We start from the raw sequence: 21,082 nt of genomic DNA, 5'->3' as shown, positions 1-21,082 counted from the left end.
TCTGTTAAGACACATACACTTTCACCCCTATTTATTCAACAGAATTTACAGAGGCAGAACTGAAAGCTTTTACAATGACCCCTCCCCCTCAACACACACACACACACACACACACACACGCACGCACGCACGCGCGCGCGCGCTTTCAAATATCTGATTTTTAGCTAAGACCCTGGGTGGTAGTCTGTACATGGCAGTGTCTACTTACACAACTACACATGCAGGCCTGTAACTTCATCATCTCCAGTGATTGTTGAGTTTGATTTTTCCTCCAGTAAGATACAGCATGGATTTACCAATAGAAGTTCTAACAAGAATTCTAGTATTTTTACATAGGTAGACATTCATTTGCCAGGTGCTCTGCACAACTTGGCAAATCATTTCAGCTATAGGGCCTCATTACCAAACATAGGAACTGAATGGCTTAATTCTAAATTCGTTATGCCTGAAATGAAGAGTGATCACCTCAGTAAACCTTCTTGCTTGAGATACAAGAAAGAAATGTCTCATATTTTTCTCCTGGAAAGGAGTAAGTCTGGGTTGTCTGATGAATGTGCTTTTTGATTTGGTTGGAAAAAGATCTAGTATACATCTTCCCTGAAATTCTATTTATTCTCAGAGTCCTCAGAAAGATGATAGTGTTTTTTGCAGCCTGGATACCTACATTAATTTATTTTTTAACTGGATGCATCTCTCTATCTGTCCATCTCTTCCACTGCGTATCTTCTAGACATCATTTCACAAATCTAGGGTCTAGACATGTATTGTATTTAGTATCCCTACATCTGACGTTATAGAGGTGAGCTCATTAAATTCTGTTGATAAAAGTTCTCTGAGATTGTTTGAGAGGTCACATTCAGAGTTGAAAGGAATGCATGCCCTTTACAGCACTTACACATATGATTAAATAGCATTTTTCATTCTATTCCGAGGTGCATTCAGTTCTTGGGGTCTTCTGCTTCAAATCTCCTGAATTACTTAAGTATTTAGGACTGTTAATCATTTGTATTAGAGCACACTTGGTCACTATTTTTGGTTTTTCATATTTCCATTCATAAATGAGACTTTTTCTGCTTACGATTTGAATGTGTGCTGTTGTTCTTAATGGATCCTCCTTTTCAACTGATGTTACATGGTTCTTTATTTCAGTTATCTAAAAATGACACCCACTTTATCTTATAGTGAGCACAATACAGCCTTGATGGCAAGATCCTATACGCTATACTTCATTACAAGAGACTTACTCTCAGATTATCCCCAAAATTTCTACCATAGGTTGTTTTGGATTTTCCCATGAATCAACTGTGTTTATGAGTACTTTTCCTGAGCTTCATGACTGTTCTGCAGAAGCTAAATTTCATATACCTAAAGTTCTTAGCATGATTTACTTAACCTTTCTAAGGAAAAAAAACACCTCTTTGTAGCTCACCCAAGCATTTTGTGGCTTTTGATGATAAATATAATATCAGTTATTTTTTCCTCTAGTTCTTAAAGTTCTTAAAGATTGTGTTAAGGCTGGTTATATATTGAACAAACTGACCCTTCCATGTTGGGTTAGGGCATACTCTACTATAGTTTAGGTAACATCTGTACCTTGTTTCAGGGATTTTACTTCTGAAATTTTTGTAGGGCAATTGCTTACAATTCTGTTAATGCATTTACTAATCATTACTCTATGGTAGCTTTTTGGTCATATATGCCCAATTTGTTAGGACTGTCCTACAGATCTTATTTAGATGGGATGCTTTTCACACACGTCTTTGAGAGCTAAGTAGTAGTCATCCACATTGGGATGGACAAGTACTTGGAGGGAAGTTACTTTCTTAACAGTAACTAGAATTATTTCATATACTTTTGTCCGCATGGATTACACAGTACACCCTTATTCTCATACAGTCTTTTACCTGGATGTTTCCTACAAGTAAAGGACGTATGGCACTTAAGCTGCTCTGCCTTTTGTGCCACTGGTAATGCAGGGTGTATGTGTAGTCCCCAAAATACTACTGGCTAAATGATTTTGAGCTCATGCATATAGAGCACACCCATCTACATTGTGATTTGTGTGAACAAATGCTTCTTGAAGAGATTCAATTACTGTAAGTAATCTTCCTTTCTTTGAGATGGTTTGACCACACATATTCTATGGCCCACTCTTCCCTCTGGTTCTGTATTGGTGAAGGAAGTGGAGCATGCCTGGGACTATTCTGCCCTTTGTCTTTTCTGGAAAGGACACGGACACAGAGTATGGGTCTGGTCCCAATGGCCAATGCTGGCCAAAAAGATTTTGACCTCACTTTCAGAGAACACTTGCATATAAAACATGTATATGAAACATCTTGAATCACTTTGTGCAAAACAGAGTATTCTGCCTCTTGCAGCTGGTGAGTGCAGTATATTTCCTTTCCTAAGAAAACCACACAGTCAGTGGCAGTAGTGATTTTAGAGGGGTGCTCTTAAATCAAAGTTTCTTTTTTGGTTCTCTTGAGGATACAATTACACAGCACCGCTTAGGCCAGGGGTGGGGAAATATGGCCTGTGGGCTGCATCTGGCCTGCAAGTTCATTCTGTCTAGCCTGCGGGGTCCCTAAAAAAATGTAGAAAATTAATATTTCTCTGCCCCTGGTTCCTGTAAAAAATGACAGGAACCAAGGGCAGTAGGACCTAGGGGAAGCCCAGCGGGCTCCAACAACAGCAGAGCCCGCCTGGCCCCGCCCCCCAGCCGGAAGCCCCAGCTACAGTTTCTGGGATGGGAGCATGTGGCTGGTCTGGTGCTGGAAGCTCAGGTAAGTGTGGGGGGACCCCAAGCAAGGAAGGAGCATGGGGGGAAATGGCCCCTCCCCGCCCATGCCCGGTGCCCCACGCTGCAGCTGCTTGCAGCCTGCATGGGACTGCCTGTGCCTGCTCCAGACAGCCCCATGAAGGTTGCAAGTGCCTGCAGTGTGGGGCACTGGGTGCAGGGAGGAGGAAGGGCCGCTTCCCCTCCGCACTCAGCTTTTCCCTGGGCTCCTTCCCTGCACGGAGAAAAGCGGCCCCTCGCCTGCCCTGTGGCTGGTGCGCTGCACTGCAGGTGCTTGCAGCCTGTGCGGGGCTGTCCAGAGCAGGCACAGGCAGCCTCAGGCCGGCTGTGAGTGGGTGCAGCACATGGCACTGGGCATGGGGTGGGGAGGTGCTGCTTTCCTCCCCCCCACTCGCGTTCAGCACCAGCTTGGAACCCGGCCCCACTGCCAAGCTGGCAGTGGGGTGGGTTACAAGCTGGTGCTGAGCATGGGGAAGTGGCCCATCACTTGCCCCATGGCCAGTGTGAGGGTATCCCAGGGCCAGTGCTGGTGGGGCCCAGAGCAGGGTGGCAGGAGTGCAGGGTCCCAGCTGGCAGGTGATTTATGGAGCTGGGTCAGATCCCCCCTCCCTGCTGGTGCAGTCCAGCCTGGCTCCACAGACCCCTGCCGGCCTGTGCCCTGCTCTGGGCCCCACCAGTGTTGGCCTTGGGACATTGGTCCCAGGACATTGGGATGTTGGTCCCAAGATGGTGACCAGGGGGCGGGGCACCGATCAAGTGGTGGGGCACCTATCAAGGGGTGGGGCTACCCATATAGCCTGCCAAAACTGGGTAAGCTGCCCTCTGCCCAAAATAATTGCCCACCCCTGCCTTAGGCAGATTAAGAACAGTCTTACAAAATTAGGTTCTGTTTATTTAAACACCTTTTGAAATATTTTGTCTAGGTAATGGTTCCCAGTTTGGATGATATACAGCAAGCCATCAATCGTATGATCCAATTAATATTGGAAGTAAGTCGTGGAGTTGCACAGTGGGGACAGCAACACTTAATGCTGAACACTATTGCACATAAAATCTCTTCAACACCCAGTGGAATAGGAGGGAAAGTAGGCAAAAAAGATGACAGTAAGGTTTTTGCTAACTTTAACTTTTTTAATACAGTGCAATAGAATCTGCATATTTTATGACTATACTTATTTGCGCTCAAAGGGACTACCTATGGTTTATCTAGTTAATTTTACTTTAGCCATTTGTAATTAACAAGAAATGGGTATTTCACGCTTGTGAAAGTAACAGAAAACTAGGAAGCAATCAGAAAATATTGCCTGTGAATATTGTGAAAGTCTAAGGGCCAAGTCTTGTTTCAGGTTTATATGTGCCTAAGTGCTACATAATAATATGGGAGAGTTATGTAGGCATGCTGGTCCAGAAAATATAGGAGGTGAGGATTTTATTGTGACACCTTTATTGGACGAACTGTATAGTTGAGAGAGATGTTAGACAAGATCAAGTAGTTTATCTTTTCTACTACACCTATACTGTGTCACCAGTGGGCAATTTAGTGTGTACTACAGTCTAGAGTAGGTGGAAATAGAATCTAAAATCTTTGTAAATGCCAAAAATGGCACTTGCCTGGCTACATTTGGATGTGCATGTAGCACTTAGGTACATAAACATGAAACAGAATTTGACCCTGAGTCTTCCCTTTAATCCCAAACAAATTAACCTTGTAAGTATTACCCCCATATATTGTTCCTACTTTCTTACTATGAAATAGGGCTGTGCGAAGCTTCAGTTGCTGATTCGATTCAGAGGAGATTTGGCCTGATTTGGCAGTCGAATCTTCAAATCCAAATCGAATTGGGAGACAAGTAAAAAGGTCTGAATCGATTTGAAGCCTCTGAATCGATTCAGAGAAGATTCAGTGATTTGGAGATTCAGGCAGTCCCCAGTTGCCGCCACAGGGAGCTGGACCTGGGCTCCGTTCTGGTAAGTAGGGGGTGAGAGAGGTGCTGGGGGAGGGGACTGTGGGGGAACCCCCAGCAGGCCCCATCTCCTACCTGCTCCCCCAGCTCCTCTGAGCACCCCCCAACCTCTGCCCGCTCTCCCAACCCCATTAGTGGCTGCCCCACCTGGTCCCAGTGTCCTGACACTTTAAAAAAAAGAAAAAAGCCCCACACTCACCGGCTGCTACAGCGGCTGGCTGTCAGGGCCTCTGGGGGCTCATGGCAGAGCCCCTCCACGTAGCGCGGGGTAGGAGGGAGCAGCAGGGATCACCCTCCCCCCCCCAGCGCCTGACAGGAGCAGGTGAGTGTGGGGATTTTTTTTTTTTTAAGTGCCAGGAGACTGGGGCCAGCTGCAGCAGCCATTGACAGAGCTGGGAGAGCTGGCAGGGACAGCCATCTTCAAGGGGAGCTGGGTCATCCTGTCAGGACTGGGTGCTCTGGGCCCCTCTAGTGCAGCCGATGTCATGCCTCACCCCCATGAAAATGGTTCCAGGGGCCAACTGCTAATTCAGTTTCTGAGAGTTGCTTTGGTTTTTATCTCCATCAGCTCCCACCCACCCTGCACCAAGCACAGCCTCAGCCCTCCCTGCTAGCTCAGGGGAGCTAGGCGCTTTCCCTCCCAGCCTCAGCCTTAGAAGCATAGAGAGTTATAGAGAAGTACGGCTAGATGGGACCTCCTTGCTCACCAGTGCTCTAGTGGCAAGTCACCGCTGTGCAAGTGGGGGACAGTCAGAAATGATTTCAAGACCAAAGATGTGACTGCTCCAAACTCTAAGCTAACGCTAACTGATCAACGTTTGTGCGGCTCACAGTGTAAGGGATAACAAGGCCCTGAGTCCCCAGCAAGGCCTGACTCATTTCTTCAGGTATGTTCTGGAAAATGGGTAAATTGGACTAAATTTGGTTCAGTACAAACAGCAGAAGCCATATAATAATAGATACGGGCTATTGCACAGTGTTGGACTTACTCTAGCCTATGATGAGAGCACTGCTCCAGATTAGAGATAGTTCTGGGTTCGGGTCCCTCCTCTTAAAACTGCTTATACATTTTACATTAGTCACTGGATAAATAAACAAATTACCCTAATATCAGGGACTGGAACCAAAGCCTTCCCCCTCCAAACAGAATACCCTCATCACTGTGCTAGAGAGTCCAGCTCCTTCTTGTTTATTCCCCTTCTGGCTCTGTCTCTTACATTCATTTTTGCATTGTGTCCCAGCTTATCCCAACAAGAGGGATACCTATTCTGTGGCCTGCTGTGTAAGGCACTCTCTTAGAAAACAAGAGAGATGGGTTTGAATTCTTTTAGGGGTATAACCCACCTCTCCCACTCCCTGGGTTTATGCTGTAACCCCCTAAGTTATTATGCAGAAGGTTTACCTTCTGTCTGGTTTGGATTTTGAGGGTATAAACGCACCTAAACTCAATACTAAATTAAATGCCTCAAGTCTGAAGGGCATCACTTCAAAACCACCCCTATGCTCAGTATTTCCTGTTGGGTAGCTCAAGGTTCCTCTCTGTTCAGTGCTTAACATTGCCTTTTTTGGGGTGCTTTACTCTCCCCATTCCCCGTGTAAGAGATCTAGGCAAAAGTCCCTGAAACTTTTCAAATGTTAATGGGAAACAGGTGCATGCAGAGCAGGAAAAAGGGCTGTAACTTCACTAGCTGTAATAAAGTTAGTCCATGTGTTGGCATTTCCAGAGATTTTGCTCGACAGTGTTTTATGGGGTAAGTATTCTTAAACTGACGGCTGGTGTTTTGATGACATTGATTAAAGTTATGTATATTTTGTTATGTATATTTCTGGCGGGAAATGTTGAAATGGGTTTAATGATTTTTGAATTAATCAATTTGTTTGTTTTTTTAACAGAAGCAGCTGAAGAGTCTGGTCCTGTAAGAAAACTAAGAAATTTTTATCCAGGTGTTGCAGAACACAAAGATGTTTCCAAATTAGTTGTTCTCCTCTCAAGTTCTGTAAATTCTGTAAGGAAAGCAACCAGTGAAGCACTGCAGGACTTCCAGAAATATAAAGTGTTGTGGACAGAAGACAGAGATGCTAAAGTTCAGGTAAATTTAATGATGAGCACTGCTGCAGGAGTAACCTTTATAAATTGCTCCTTCTTTGAAAATAAAAGATACTGAGGAAAGGGATGTAAAAGATATTTAACAGCTGGACTATTACTTTAACCTGAGAGTAATAATAAAAGCTGCTATATTTCCTAACTATGAGCAATTGTACACTGTTGACAGAAAGATGACTTAATGGCTTTTGAAAATTCCCCAGTTACGTATTGGACGATTCTCTGTGCTACAATTTTAGATCTTTATAATATTCATTACTAAGCAATACTAAAATGGAAATATACTTCAATCTGGTATTTGCCATTATTATCACATTTTTAAGTAAAACAGAAAATATCTTAAATACCACACAAATTTAATTACTATGTGGAGTAGTATTTAGTTCCTTTAGAGAGGAATTTATTTTTCTTGATGAAATAATATTTTATAAGAACATTCCTTGGAAAAAGACAAAAGTGTGATGGTTAGAGGGAGAGAGACTAATAGGACTGAACTGCCATTTCTTCTTTGTGTACTGTAAATCTTGGTATACATTTTGAAATCCAGATGCTTCCAAATCTATTCAGAGAGAATTCTCAGAATCATACCATTCAGGATCTGAATGTACCCGACATAAATTGTCATTGAGTTCTTCCTCGCCTCTATCAGTGTATAGTCAGGTGCTGTAGTCCCCACACTTAATCTTTTATTTGGCTTTCTTTTTAAAACCTCTAAAATGACCATTTGTACATAATTACTTATTCTTGTCTTAGTTTTTGTAAGTACATTGCAATGAGTAAGTTCCATTTTGTTGCAAACTCTGTACAGTTGTCTTTTAGTTCTGTTATGTGCTATGCTTGTTTACCCAATTTTTTGGTTCAGGTTTGGTTTTTATATTGTTGGAAGAAATCATGTAGTCCAGGACTTGTGGCCTGTGGACATCATGTGGCCCATGAGGGGGTAAATTACAGGGGTTCCTTGGGCTCCTGCTCAGTTGCTGCTCTCCCACATTGATCTGACCACAGCAGCAACTAGGGTCTCAGGGCCCTCTGTCCTTATGGCTTCCCTCTCCTACCCTTGCCCCAGGGGGTCAAGTGGTACAGTGTGGTACAACCTGCAGTTTCAGGGTAGCTTATGGCTAGAGTGCCACTCAGCACAGTGCAGTGAGGGACCCCAAAGCTGGGGAGCTGAGGGCGAGGTGGGGTACACAGCAGGGGGTCATGTGGTGCCACAGAGAGGGAATGCTCAGGTACATGGTGCAGCAGGGAAGCACTAGGGCATGTAGTGCAGCAGTGTGGAGGTGCAGTATAGTGTGTGGGGGGTTGTGCCGAGATGTGTGATGAAGTCGGGGGCAGGGATGAGGGGAGGGAGGCAGGATATGTGGTCCTAGGGGCCTGTGGCCCCCAACCACTTAGAAATTGGATAACACTGATTTAGTTTGACTTTCTTTATAACAGTTCATAGAACCTTATTTAGTGTCACAGCCTTGTTAGCTCTCCTAACTAAACACTCACCAAGCTGCAGTTGTGGGTCCCAGTGACCCAGAACTATATAATTTTAAGCTTTCTTAGTCAAAGCGTGCTGCTGTACTGTCTTTTCTCTATGATGTCTCAGGCATTTTCTCCTGTCACATTCTGACTGTTATCCCTTCAAAGAAAAGAGGCCAAAAGCCCAACCCTCCCAAGGCCCCAGGAGCAGTGCTGATCGCTCATATTTTCTGGTAGTTTACCATATCCTTTCCCCAAACTCTGCATCATTTAAATCTTCAGGGGCATGTGCTAGCTGTAGCAGGAACACATACAGACTTTGCATGCAGTTCCAAAATATATTACTTTTTACTTTGATAGCATAAAAAACAGAAACAAGGCATAGTTTTAGACAAAATAATATCATTTCCCATGTGTATTTCTTGCCTCCTGTGTGCATTTCCCTTAGTAAAGAATTTTTAAGACAGAATCTTATAAAAAGTTCAGGATTCACCCTCCCTGCAGCTGCTCCAAATCTGTTTTTCTTTGACCTTGGTAGATCTTCCAGTTAAATATGACACCCTTTCTCAAAATGCATCTGCTCCTATCCTTTCTTCTACTGAAAAGAAGGACTTTCTGGGTTTTTTTGATCCATCCAACCTCTGCATTTAAAGGTTAGCATCAGGAGGTTGCTTGCTTTATTTTGTGCTTGGGTATTGGCTTTTATAGATTGCATAGACGTTAGGGCTGGAAGGGACCTCAAAGATCATCAAGTCCAGCCCCCTGCCCCAGGGGCAGGAAGTCAGCTAGGGTCAAAGGATCCCAGCAAGATAAACATCCAAACGTTTCTTGAATGAGTCCAGAGTAGGTGCCTGCGCCACTTCTGGAGGGAGTCTATTCCAGCTCTTGGGGGCTTGGATGGTAAAGAAGTTTTTTCTTATGTCCAGCCTAAAACAGTCTTGGAGGAGTTTATGACCATTGGTCCTGATTTTTCCTTGAGGCACTCTGGTGAACAGACGTTCTCCCAGATCTTGATGTACACCCCTTATGTACTTATAGGCAACCATCAGGCCCCCCCTGAGTCTGTGCTTTTCCAGGCTGAAGAGTCCCATGGCTCTCAGCCTTTCTTCATAAGACCTATTCTCTTGACCTCTGATCATGCACGTAGCTCTCCTCTGGTCTCTGTCAAGCTTCTTGACATCCTTCTTGAATTGCGGAGCCCAGAATCGGATGCAGAGTTTGCTTTGCTTTACCAGCTGCGACATTGTGGCTCATGTTCATGTTATGGTCAATTATGACCCCAAAGTCTCTTTCAGCAGTGGTGCTAGCAAGCATAGCACTGCAGAGGATAAAGTATGCTGCAGATTTTTTCCCCCGAGGTGTAATACCTTACATTTATTAGTATTAAACATCATCAGGTTTGTATCCACCCACTTACTAGGTTTATACAAGTCAGCCTGGATCACTAGCCTGTCCTCAGGTGTGGACGCTGTGCCCCAAAGTTTAGTGTCATCGGCAAACTTAGCCAGTGCACTTCTGACACCAATGTCCACATCGTTGATAAAGATGTTAAAGAGAACCAGTCTCAGGACAGAACCTTGGGGGACACCACTGGACACGGGGCACCATGCTGATTTGCTACCATCGACCACTACTCCCTGGGTCTGACCTGGGAACCAGTTTCCCAACCATCAGGCTGTGGTGTAGCCACAGTTGGCCAATTTTTCCATGAGGAGGTCATGGGACACCAGATCAAAGGCTTTTTTAAAGTCCAGATATATGACGTCAATCTCTTCTCCCTTCAATCACAATCCATTTCAGAGAAGTAAGAGCGACTAGTTCTTCAAGCTTTAGCCAACCTACTCTCCCTAGGTATTTCCATCTGAATTAGATGACTTCTAGTGTTTAACAACGCACTGTTCTATGCTGGGATGCACTGTACCCTGACTGCTAATGGCTGTCTCCATTTCTGCTGGTATTCCATGAGTTAATTAATAAAGTCAAATAGAATGCAAAAGTTAGATATGCATTGCTTCTTATCCCGCTATCAATCCTTGCTTACTTGTTTTCTGTTGTTTCCTTGCAAGTCTCTGTTTCTGTGGTTCTCATGTAGTTGTGGTTACATAATATCCTTTCCCCTGAGGTTGAGGGAATCTGGCATTTCCGGCTTGCTCAAAGCAGGGACCTTGGATTGGTGGTCCACACTTCTGTCTGTGCCAAGTCATGTCTGCTTACATATGTGGCCTAGCAGGACAAAAAAAGAAAAGCTTTTCTAAAACAAAATGAGATTTTAAGGGGGAGCAAGGCAGATTTCTGACCAGCTTCAAATTAGTCAATACAGTTGAAAATCGTGGCCACAGGTGCCCCTGAGAATCATTGCAGAATGCTTTTTTTATGAGGCACATTCTGCAGTGTAGAACAAGACTTTTAAATTCACTTTTCTAGTTGTTTGTACTATTAATTATGCCCTCACAATAATGGGACTCTGTAGATGCTGCTATAGAGGTCAGTTGCCTGTAATTGAAATTCTTTGAGACCAGTGTCTCTGAATATTTATATTATCCACTCATTCCCCTAATTGCTAGGAGTTCCAAGTTAACTTTGTGCTTTCAGGCTTAAAAGAAATAACTAACGTGTGGAGAGCAGCACTTCTCTTAAATAATTTTGGCTCTGGATATTGGGTCCCAGGAGGAGGCCATCCAGGGACACATTTCACAGTTGTAGCTATACAAAGGCAACACTTTTATTTATGAGTGAGCAAATTCTTTTTCACTAAGCAGCACTTTGGTCACTTATGCTTAATTATTCTGATTTGGAAAGTGAAGCCAAGGAGAAGCAGAAAGGCAGTTACATGAATACTCTTTTTGAAGGAAAGCAAATTATTTTGTATGTATGCCCCAGAAAATAACTCTTATATTTTTAAATTTTAAGGTATGAATTATACTTAGGACTAGGCACTTTCCTAGAGCAGACTGAGGAGGAGTATTACCAGGAAATACAGTTAAAGGAGTGTGGGTTTCTTTCAGAAAACAGTTGGGCCTTTTTTGTAGTTAGTCCTGAGTTGTCTGTCCCTGTTATCCTAGAATTCATTAACTTTTTGCCCAACCCATATTCTTAATAATCCTTTCTGCTCATTGCCACTTTTATACATCTTATTTAAAAAAACTGAGAGACAAATGTCATGTGTATTGAGTACTAGTTGAGGAAGAAAACAAAGCCAATCTCAGACAAGAAAAGAAATATCAGATCATGAATGCGCACAGTAGAACAGTAGTTAAGATACAGTTGTTTTGATAGTTTGAGAGCCAAATTTTCAAAGGGCTGTGCAATGAGTGACATTACATGGGGAAATACTCTGTTTGCATGGACATATTGGTATTCATACATGGGATTGCTCAGTTTGCCTGTAAAATTGTAGGATATTTGTTCGTGCAACTGTGTATGTATTTGATGTAGCTCATCTGTTTTCTGCGGTTCCCAAAATTTGGCCTTCCACATTTACATAAAAAATGTATGTTAAGTTATAAGTGTTATAACACAATACAACTCAATATAGTTAAGTTGTAAATATATTAAGGTAGAAGTATATAACCAACCATTGCCATTTTACTAATGAATTAGAAACATTGTTTAATAATAGTTCTAATTTCGTGCAGGAATTTCTGGCTAGCAATCCTTCTCTGACTGAAATCAGAGCTGAAATTCTTCATTATGCTACTTTTGAGCAAGAGATTGAGGATTTAAAACCTACTATTCTTGTAGGTCCAATTGAATTGCAGACAGGTATGAGTATTCCTTTTTCCTTTTACATAATGCAAAGGTAATAGATGAATGTAATCCTTATATCCTAAATCATCTGATTTATTGTATAAAATGAAGTTTATTGATTAATGTGTGCAATGATTGTAATCAGTGGTCATATAGGAATGGGAATTCTTAGAAATCTTTTTATTATTATATCTATGTGTGCTTCTTCCTACTTTAGATACTTTACAGTCTAATGCAGTGTATGACACAGACTGACTCAGGCTAAGTATAGACATTCAAAAAGCCTGAGGTGGAACCAATTTAAGTTTTGCACTTTATTCTAAACACCCTAGGTTAGACAGGGAATGAACAGAACAGACGTTCGCCCTTCAGTGGGAGTGGGCTTATAGCTTGTCTGCATTGGCCAAGGCCAGCAAGTTGAGAGCAATTTCACATCCTGCCTCCTGCACCTAAGCAATGAGACTCAGGAGTCAGCCAGCTGTCCCAGTCAGGGCCACCTACTATACACTGTGGCCAAGAAGTGTCCTGGACTGGGCCACTGACTTTCATGTGGCAGATAAGGACAAGGTCACCCAGACTGCCATTGTTGCTGGGGTACTGTGGCACCACCTCCAGACCATAAATTGCCAGTACTGGGCCTGCACTACCAGCAGCAACTGATGGAAACAGATTGTCCTGGGCACCTGGGATACTGGGCAGTGGGTCAAGACCTTCCACATGTGCCAGGCTACCTTCATGGATATCATTGTCCAGGTGGCTCCCACAACACACACCAAGACATTGGCATGTGGCAGTCCTTCACTTCAGGAAAGTGGGTGGCCATTGCTGCCATGAAGCTGCCCTCACCCCCCAGCAGTTACTGCCACATCACCGGCCAGTTTGGCATGGGCAAGACTATGGTTGTTGAGGCCATTCAGGAGGTGTACCTGGTCATCTAGGATATCCTGGTCAGCTGCTTCATCTGCCTCGTCAACCCACAGGAGGTGGTTGCTAGTTTCTATCAATGGGCTTCCCCAACTGCATGGGGGCTGTGGATGGCACCCACGTCCCCATCCTCTGCCTGGCCAAAGGTGCCCAGGTGTTAGTCAGTTGCAAGGGATACTTCTCTGTCATCCTGCATGGCATTGTCAACCACCAGGGCTGCTTCACTCAACTCTCTGCTGCCTGAGCGGGGAATGCCCATGATGTCCACATCTTCCACAACTCCCTGCTCTCTAGGCTGATGGAGAGTGGGTGCTATGCTCCTGGGGTCCCTGAATTCATCATTGGTAATGTCATGATCTCCCCATCATCATCATTGTCAGGGACTCGGCTTACCACTCATGTCCTGGCTGATGAAGCCCTATGTAGGACAGTTGGACCGCCAGAAGGAGAACTTCAACTATTGCCTGAACAAGCCCTGCATGATGGTGAAGTGCTCCTTCAGCCACCTTAAGGCATGCTGGTGGAGTCTCAGTGCACACTTAGAAGTGGATACGGAGAACCTGATGTGACTCATTGCATGTGTCCTCCACAACATCTGTGTGCTTGAGAGGGCTGTGGGGTGGAACCAGGGGTGGGAGGTGGCTTTTGAGCTAGCGGGGAGAGATAGTGGGGCAGGAGGCATTGCCTCAGCAGGTGCCATAGATTCCTGGCTCTCCCTCACTGGACCCCAGGAGGCCCATGTCATGCAGCAGGCCTGAGCACGGTGCTGCCTATCCCCACCAAAATTGTTGCCTTCCCCACAGCAGGGCTTGGGTCAGGAGGGGGACTGCAGGGAGCAAAATTAACTCCCAGACTCCCCAGCTGGTAGGTGAATGAGCTGGGGCAGTGGGCTCTCCTGCCAGACACTGTCCCAGTGACAGCCTGGCTCGGTGGGCTGCACTCTTCCCCCAGTTCTGAGTACTCCTGTATCCCTTCAGGACTGGCCTGAAACTGCTTGGGGATCCTGCGCACATGGGGTGACCGCCAGTATTGGGGGAGGCTGATTGGGTGTAGGAGTGTGGTGATGTCCCTGATGGCACTGGTGCCGCTCCTGTGTGCCATGCTTCTTGCTTATGGCCCTGTGCAAGGGGAAGTCAAGGTCTAGGTTCAGTGCACCTCAGTTCCCACATCCTGTGATGATGTGGGGATTAGCATGAATGGGACAGACTCCTTGTGAGCTGGCTCCACCAGCTGTGCTGTTGCCCTGTTGCCCCTGGGGACCTGCTCTTGGACTCAATTATCCTGCGATCCTGGGGCCTCCCTACACCTGCTCCTCTGGCAGAATCCCAATTGGTGACTCCTCCTGCCGCTGAGCAGTGTTGTAGGTGTGCATGGTCTCAACAGCCCTGTCCTTGGTGAGAGAGCAGGATAGCTCCTCAGAATGGCTTGGTCTCCCTCCAGGCCCTGGATCTTTCACTGGTGTCATGTATGTGGTTATACTGACGTGGTCTTGGCACTGCATCCAGTCCCTGTTGTGGCCCCACTCCTGCATCTGCTAGGTGATGCACTTCAAGACATCCCTGTTGCATTATACTTTCTGGAGCTGGTGCTGGATCTCCTCCTCATCCCAGATGGCAACGAGATCCCTCATCTCCCCATAGTCCCAGTTGTGTGCCCAGGGTTGCGTAGTGGAGGAGGAAGGGATGGGATGATTCATGATTTGCAGTGGTGCCTGTGGGATTTCAGTGTCTGTGGGTGGGTGAGGGTCTAGCTGCAAGGGGGTGGATGGAAGGCTGGAAGGGCAAATGGATGGAAGGAGCAGAGGATGTGCAAAGGTGTGGGTCCTGGTGTGTAGCTCTCCCTCTCATTGTAGCTGGGTGTGGCTCCTGCTCCCACATAACTGGGGCTCCCTTGGTCAGGCCATCCCCACAACCTTAAAATGTTCCAGGGGCTTCAAGCAGACACTCCATGATTCTGGCAATGCTGCATGGCCTGGCCTGGAAATTTCCATTGACCTTTACCTGCAAGACAGAGGCAGCTTGCCATGCCCCACCTGAAGGTTCCAGGGGCATCTGCTTGCTTGCCCCAGTTTGGATGCTCAGTGCCCTCCCCATACCCCACACTGTAGTACACTGTAGCACACTGTAGCTGTGGGCCAAAAAAAGCCTTGTGGCATGCCAAGTGCCCATGTCCTAGGTACCTACCGGCAGTGGCTGAGCCTCAGAGGCCACAGGGCCTCCATGCAGGCCCAGTCCCAATGTTCTGCCTCCTGCCACCCTGACCTGCTAGAGGCAAGCCTCCCACACTAGCTCCTGCTTGGGGAAGGCCATGCTGGGGTCTGAGAGCAGGATGCTTGGCTCTTGTCACTGAGATGTGGTGTGTTGGTACTAGGGTTGGGCTTCTGCAGGTCTGAGCCGGTGCCCAGGGCTAAGGGGATCGGTGAGTATGTGTATAATGGGTGCTAGGCCTGAGCTTCTGCAGAGTTGAGCTGGTATGGGCCATGGGGTGGGTGTGCAGGTGCCAGGGCTAGGCTTCTATGGGGCTGAGCCAGCATGCAGGGCTTTTCCTGGGTTCAGCATAAGGTATTTGTGTACATTGTGGGATGTTTCATGACCTGGTGGAGTAGCACAGCATGGGGACACAGGTGCTCAAGTGCTGGGGCTGGTTCAGGGCCACAGACACCTCCCTCCCTCCACCGGTGACAGCTGGCCAGAGGCAGGATGCAGGGCTATGGGGAGGGTCTGTGCTGCATTGGCTCTGTGGCAGCACAGAGGTGGGGGGTAGGTTAGACATTTGGCTGGAGCAGCCAAGTATGAACTGAGCTCCTGCATGCCTGCAATGTAACTTGAGTTAGGAGGGGATCTGGTGTAGAAGTTTGATAGAATGGTCTGCCCTAAATTGCTTAAGTGTGACAGTACATTGAGGTCTAACTTAGACTGGAACCCACCATTTTTAAACTGGTCTGTGTGTGCCGAACTTCAGCTGGCAAATTCATCAGAAGAAAAATAGTTTTTGTTCTTTTCCTTTTTTTGCCTTTTTGATTAGAAGCACTTTTCTGGGTTATAGGATTTTTCTGAGAGAATTTAACCCTGAAATACTGTCCTTAGGCAGACATGAATAGTAAGTCCATCAACACAGCCCTTAAATAACCCACATTCCACTCAAAGTGACTCATCATCAGTCCTTTTGTAGTTCTTTCAGGGCTCCTGTTTCTCCACAAAGGGAAATATGATTTGGTTTTGAAAAAAATTCCAAAAAAAGTAGGGCATATAAAGTGGATAAATATGCTTTCACGTAATCCTTCTTTGTGAATATAATGATCATATTAGGTTAGCTATCACTCATCTTCCATTGCTAGTGGTAATAAATGTTGTTTATTAAAATTTTCTTTTTTCAGAAATAACTACTGAGTCAAATCCCTTTTTAGTGTAAATCAGTTTAATTTCACTAGCTTTAATGGATCTTCATTGATTTGCAGAAAATGAGACTTGTCTGAGAATCTGAATAAATACAGTTTAATTGGACAATTTTGTTCTTTTGTTGTTCATCTAATTTTTTTTATTTTCTAGTGAAATCAACTTGTTTTTAAAGGTTTATAAAATGTACAAAGCAACCACAAAAATGAACCGGTACATTTGAAATGTTTATGAAGCAATTAAATGTTATAATTTGGTTCTGTTCATACAGCCATTCTTTTGACCAGAATTACATTTTAAAGATATATACATGACTTGTACATCAATAGTGTGGTTTTCTTGAGATAATTAAAATTTAGATGCAATAAAGCCATGTGTGTGTTTTTCAATTCAGGGCCATTGAAATTAGCTTTGTCAATTGAAGCCAAAGCATGGAAAATGCTGCTCTGTCGTTACTTAAATGAGGAATACAAGAAGAAAATGACTGACATTATATCATTTATAACTGAATATTTAAAGAAATTATCTCGACCCATTCGTGACTTAGATGATGTCAGATTTGCAATGGAAGGTTTATCCAACATCCGTGATAAAGAAATACAAATAGATATGACTTTAGGACCTATTGAGGTAAAACCATTCTTTTCAGACTTTTTACTTAAAACTTTACTTAAAATGGGATGGCCCCATCTCATCCCCTGGCCAAATGTGTCCTGCTCATGGGGGTCCCAGGCTGGTCTTCATGGAGACCCAACTTGCCTGCTCTATCTGGCACCCCTGGCAGTGGGTAAGGGGCAGACAGGCAGGGGTGGCCAGGTGGCGGGGCCAGGTCCAGTGGTGGTGACAACGCTAACAGAGGCAACCGGAAGGAGCCACCACCATTGGGGCTGTTGGGAAGCAGAGTCTGGTTGCTATGCTGCTCCAGCCCTGTACTTGAGGGTGGCGGGACTGGGTGCACTCACCGCAGCGTGGGCTGCCCCCCACACTGTGCCAGGCAGGGCTGAGGGACTCACTGTGGTACAAATAAAATACCTTGGTAGGCTGGATCTGGCGCATAGATCATATTTTGCCTATCCCTGGTATATATACCATGTATGTACTATGTACTATGTTTTTTCCATGTTTCCTAAATAAATTAATCAATTTAAAGAATTGCAATTTTTGTTTATTTGTCCACCTTTTATGGAGAGAAAAAAGGTTAAATACTAAATTTTTTCTTCCAGAAAGGTTGTATATCAGCATATCAAAAAGGTTTCAAATTGTGTCACCAGTTTTGGTACCTTCATATTAAAAGGGGGGCTGTGGGAGGTATGTAATGGAACTTTGTACAGGAAAGACACAGAACTAATTATTTTTCAGGATCAAATTAAAATAAATTCTTGGAGCAGAAGCATAATACCCCAGATTTTCCTATGTTGTTCATTCACATTGTTATAGGCATATAGGAAAAGGTAATTGATTGTATATTTTATTTTATTTTAGTTGTATAAATGTATCCTAGGTGCTTTGAGGGGAGTTTAAAGAAAAGGTTTTACACCAGAGGGTTTATAATCAGTAGATCCTGCAAACATTTATTCAATATATTTTATAAGTAAATAGTTTCATTGATATTAATGGGATTATTCATATGACTAAAGTCACTGCTAGGGTATGTGTACACAACACAATGCACACTACATGAGTGCAGTACTGTACAGAGGTAATTTCCAGGCTTGGTCAAACTGTGGAACAACACACTGACCTCAGGCATAGACACACTGGCACCCAGGTCCCCGTTCCCACCACAGCAGGAGCATAGATCTGCTTGGTATACAGGGGAGTTGAGACAGGTGAAACAGGAGGCTGGGCAGTTAGAGCACGGAGCAGGAGATTAGGCTGTTAGAGGTCACTCTCAGCCTGTGCCAAAGCCAAGTGACTGTGGCATAGCTTGTTTATAAAGGACTATAGTATGGCAGTGGCAGCAGGAAAGATGCTTTTCTTCTCCACTGCTATTGTATCTGCAAAGTATTGTCCAGAGGAACTTTTCTGGATGGTGAATGGCTTGGTAAATCCTGATCATCTCTGCCTGGAAATTGTCATCCATGGTCTTCTGTGATTATTTCAACACCTACTTCAGAGAAATAATGTTTGTATAAAATGTGGCTTGGGAACCACCAATTTAGCTATAGAGTCTATATTTTGAGTTGGGAAGCTCAGCCTTGTCTGGACCAGTTTCATTTGTTGTGATTCACCAATGCAGATGATGAGTTTGGGGAGATACAGGTGAGCATTTGTGAACTGGATTGATCACAATCCTGCCTTATAAAACCAGCCCCAGGCAGATTGGAGCCATTGCTTGTAAGCATGGTCAGTGCCTCATTTTGGGAGGGTGAGTGCTGGACATACTTAAGTTGCATTTTTCCATCCCTTACTTGAGAAAATCTCTTTTGACATTGACTTTCTCATCCCTGTTTCCCCTTTTGGGGAAGGTGATTGTATGGGTGTCACTTGACAGCTCCAGATGTATCCGGAGTCTTTTGGATACCTGGCTTTAGTTCATGATCTTTTCCTGAACATTGATAGGGGAAACAGTACCCTGTTGATCCTATTAATTCTTTCAGTGATCTGTTCTTACAGTTGACCATAAGGTGCTAATAACACATTTTCATGATCTGGTGGGTATTTGCAGGACCACCCTTCCATGCTTTCCTAGCAGTAAGGTTTTGAGGGTGGTGATGGGCAAGTGCTTGTCCTGTAGGGACCTTTCCTGTGGGGTGTCCCTGGGTTTCATCTTGTTACCCCTCCTATTCAATGTGTACCTGAGGCCACTGGGAGAGACTTTGTGAAGGTTTGGACTGCTATCAGTATGCTGATGACACCCAGTTCTATCTTTCCTATTTGTCTGGGCCTTCAAAGTAGCAGAGTCTGCAGTCTTAGAATAGCAGCTGTGGAGACACTTTTTTGACAAAAGATGTGAGAGTGGGAACAGGTTCAGGTAGCTTCTCTTTTGTGGTTGATGCCTGTGAGAAAGATTATAATGTGACTAATATCTCAAAGTGTGTTCCTGAGAGTTAAAGGGATGCATGGAAACCCCCTCCCCACCATGTTGTTAGAGGTATCTTAAGCTGCCCTGAATAAAGACAGTCTTCAAAATGGCCACCAGACAGCTTACAAACTTCACATAGCCATTTATCTCAGGTTACCATAACTTTTTTCCTTCTGATAGGAAATTATAAAGTAAACTAATGATCCTATTTCCTCCTTTAAATAATTTATGTCCTATTTCTATAATGAGGGTAATAAAATCCACAGCATTAAGAGAACCAAACTACTGGTAAGTAGAAGATCTATCGATAAACCATCCTCATCATAACAAAGTTATATAATTAAATGCTCAGTAAATCAGTGAATATATTGTAATAAAACTTGTTATAAATGGGAGGTTTGGTGCAGATAATAACTCAGAGCTGGGAAGATTTCTTAAAATGTATAGTATATCCAAATAATTCAAAATATGAGTAATCTGCTTTGCCATAGTGGTGTTAAATAACATTGAATATGAAACCAGCCCAAGTCTTGGGTTTCTAAGTTTCTTCCAGTTCTGCTTATTAGAATACCCTCATTTGCTGTTGTCCTGATCAGTAACTGATCTGTTTTCATCCAAAAATTCTCATTTACAAAAAATAACACAACTTAAATGTTGGACCTAGACTAATTTGGCAGTATTCCTTTAATGTATTTCTTACAAATATGTTTGTATTCCTATAAATAAATTAGAAATACTGCATCTGTAATTTTTTGTTTTTGATCTATAGGAAGCCTATACTATTTTAAACAGATTTGAAGTTGAGGTGACAAAAGAAGAATCAGAAGGAGTTGATACACTCAGATATTCTTTTAACAAATTACTGACCAAAGCTGTAAGTATCGGAAGCTGCAACCTTTTTTTTCTACTTATTAGGAGACAGTCTGAATCATGAGGCTCAGCTTAGAGAAAGGAAACATTGCACAAGCTGTACTTCTGAAAGTGTAGCCAATGTAGGAATTGTCCTCCTTTCTTTCAAAGTGGGTGATAGGTTTAAATTTTTCTAGTGCCTTTTTCAATTTTATTGCACTGTAGGTGTATATACAATGAATACGCCCCAGGCACCTGAGGTCACAGAAGTTTGGCCAGCAATGCCTGTTTGGTTTTATGCCATGTAATAAGAGCATAAAGACTAGTACAAAAATATAAGAACATTGCATTGGAAGGGACCTCCCAGGCTACTGAGTCCAGTTATCTGTGCTCACAGACCACTTCTTGTACAAAAGCGTCCATAAAATCATCCACTCCAATCTCTGCTAGGTAGCATATTCACAAAGTACCCTATAAAAAAACCTAACCCACAGGTAAAGAGTAAGGAGAGATCAGGGTGTGTCCACTGCCTTTAGTTCCCTCTCATTTGTCCACTATTTGCCAGGTGCTTGGATGATCCTAGGAAGACCCATGTCCTTTGCTAGAGAGGAAGGCAAAAGACCATATAATCCTTGCAAGTGTAACCTGGAGAAAAAAATCCTTTTGGACTACTAATCTTGTGATCAGTTTTATACTGAGCATGCGAGCAAGGCCTTTCAGCCACACATTTGAGAGTACCTCATACAAACTCTGGCCACTTGCTACAGCCAATTTCAAAAGCTTCAGTGTTGGGTGGAAACCAAAAAACAA

At 44.0% G+C, this 21,082-nt stretch overlaps 1 protein-coding gene across 1 annotated transcript in view; it reads left to right on the top strand.

Annotated features, from left to right (window-relative positions):
* The window catches only part of DNAH8 (dynein axonemal heavy chain 8), a 397,167-nt gene that overhangs the window by 93,512 nt on the left and 282,573 nt on the right, over nt 1-21,082 (top strand). Inside the window, exons 26-30 of the mRNA XM_019526702.1 lie at nt 3,721-3,901; nt 6,655-6,851; nt 11,968-12,094; nt 16,793-17,028; nt 20,193-20,297. Of these exons, the coding sequence (XP_019382247.1) occupies nt 3,721-3,901; nt 6,655-6,851; nt 11,968-12,094; nt 16,793-17,028; nt 20,193-20,297 (846 nt within the window). The remainder of the gene's footprint in view (nt 1-3,720; nt 3,902-6,654; nt 6,852-11,967; nt 12,095-16,792; nt 17,029-20,192; nt 20,298-21,082) is intronic.

Source organism: Gavialis gangeticus, unplaced genomic scaffold, assembly GCF_001723915.1.
Source record: "Gavialis gangeticus isolate Ggan-Ray unplaced genomic scaffold, GavGan_comp1, whole genome shotgun sequence".
In the NCBI taxonomy this organism is placed as follows: domain Eukaryota; kingdom Metazoa; phylum Chordata; order Crocodylia; family Gavialidae; genus Gavialis; species Gavialis gangeticus.
The sequence above is the reverse complement of the archived record's forward strand: the minus strand, read 5'-3'. Positions and strand labels throughout refer to the sequence as shown.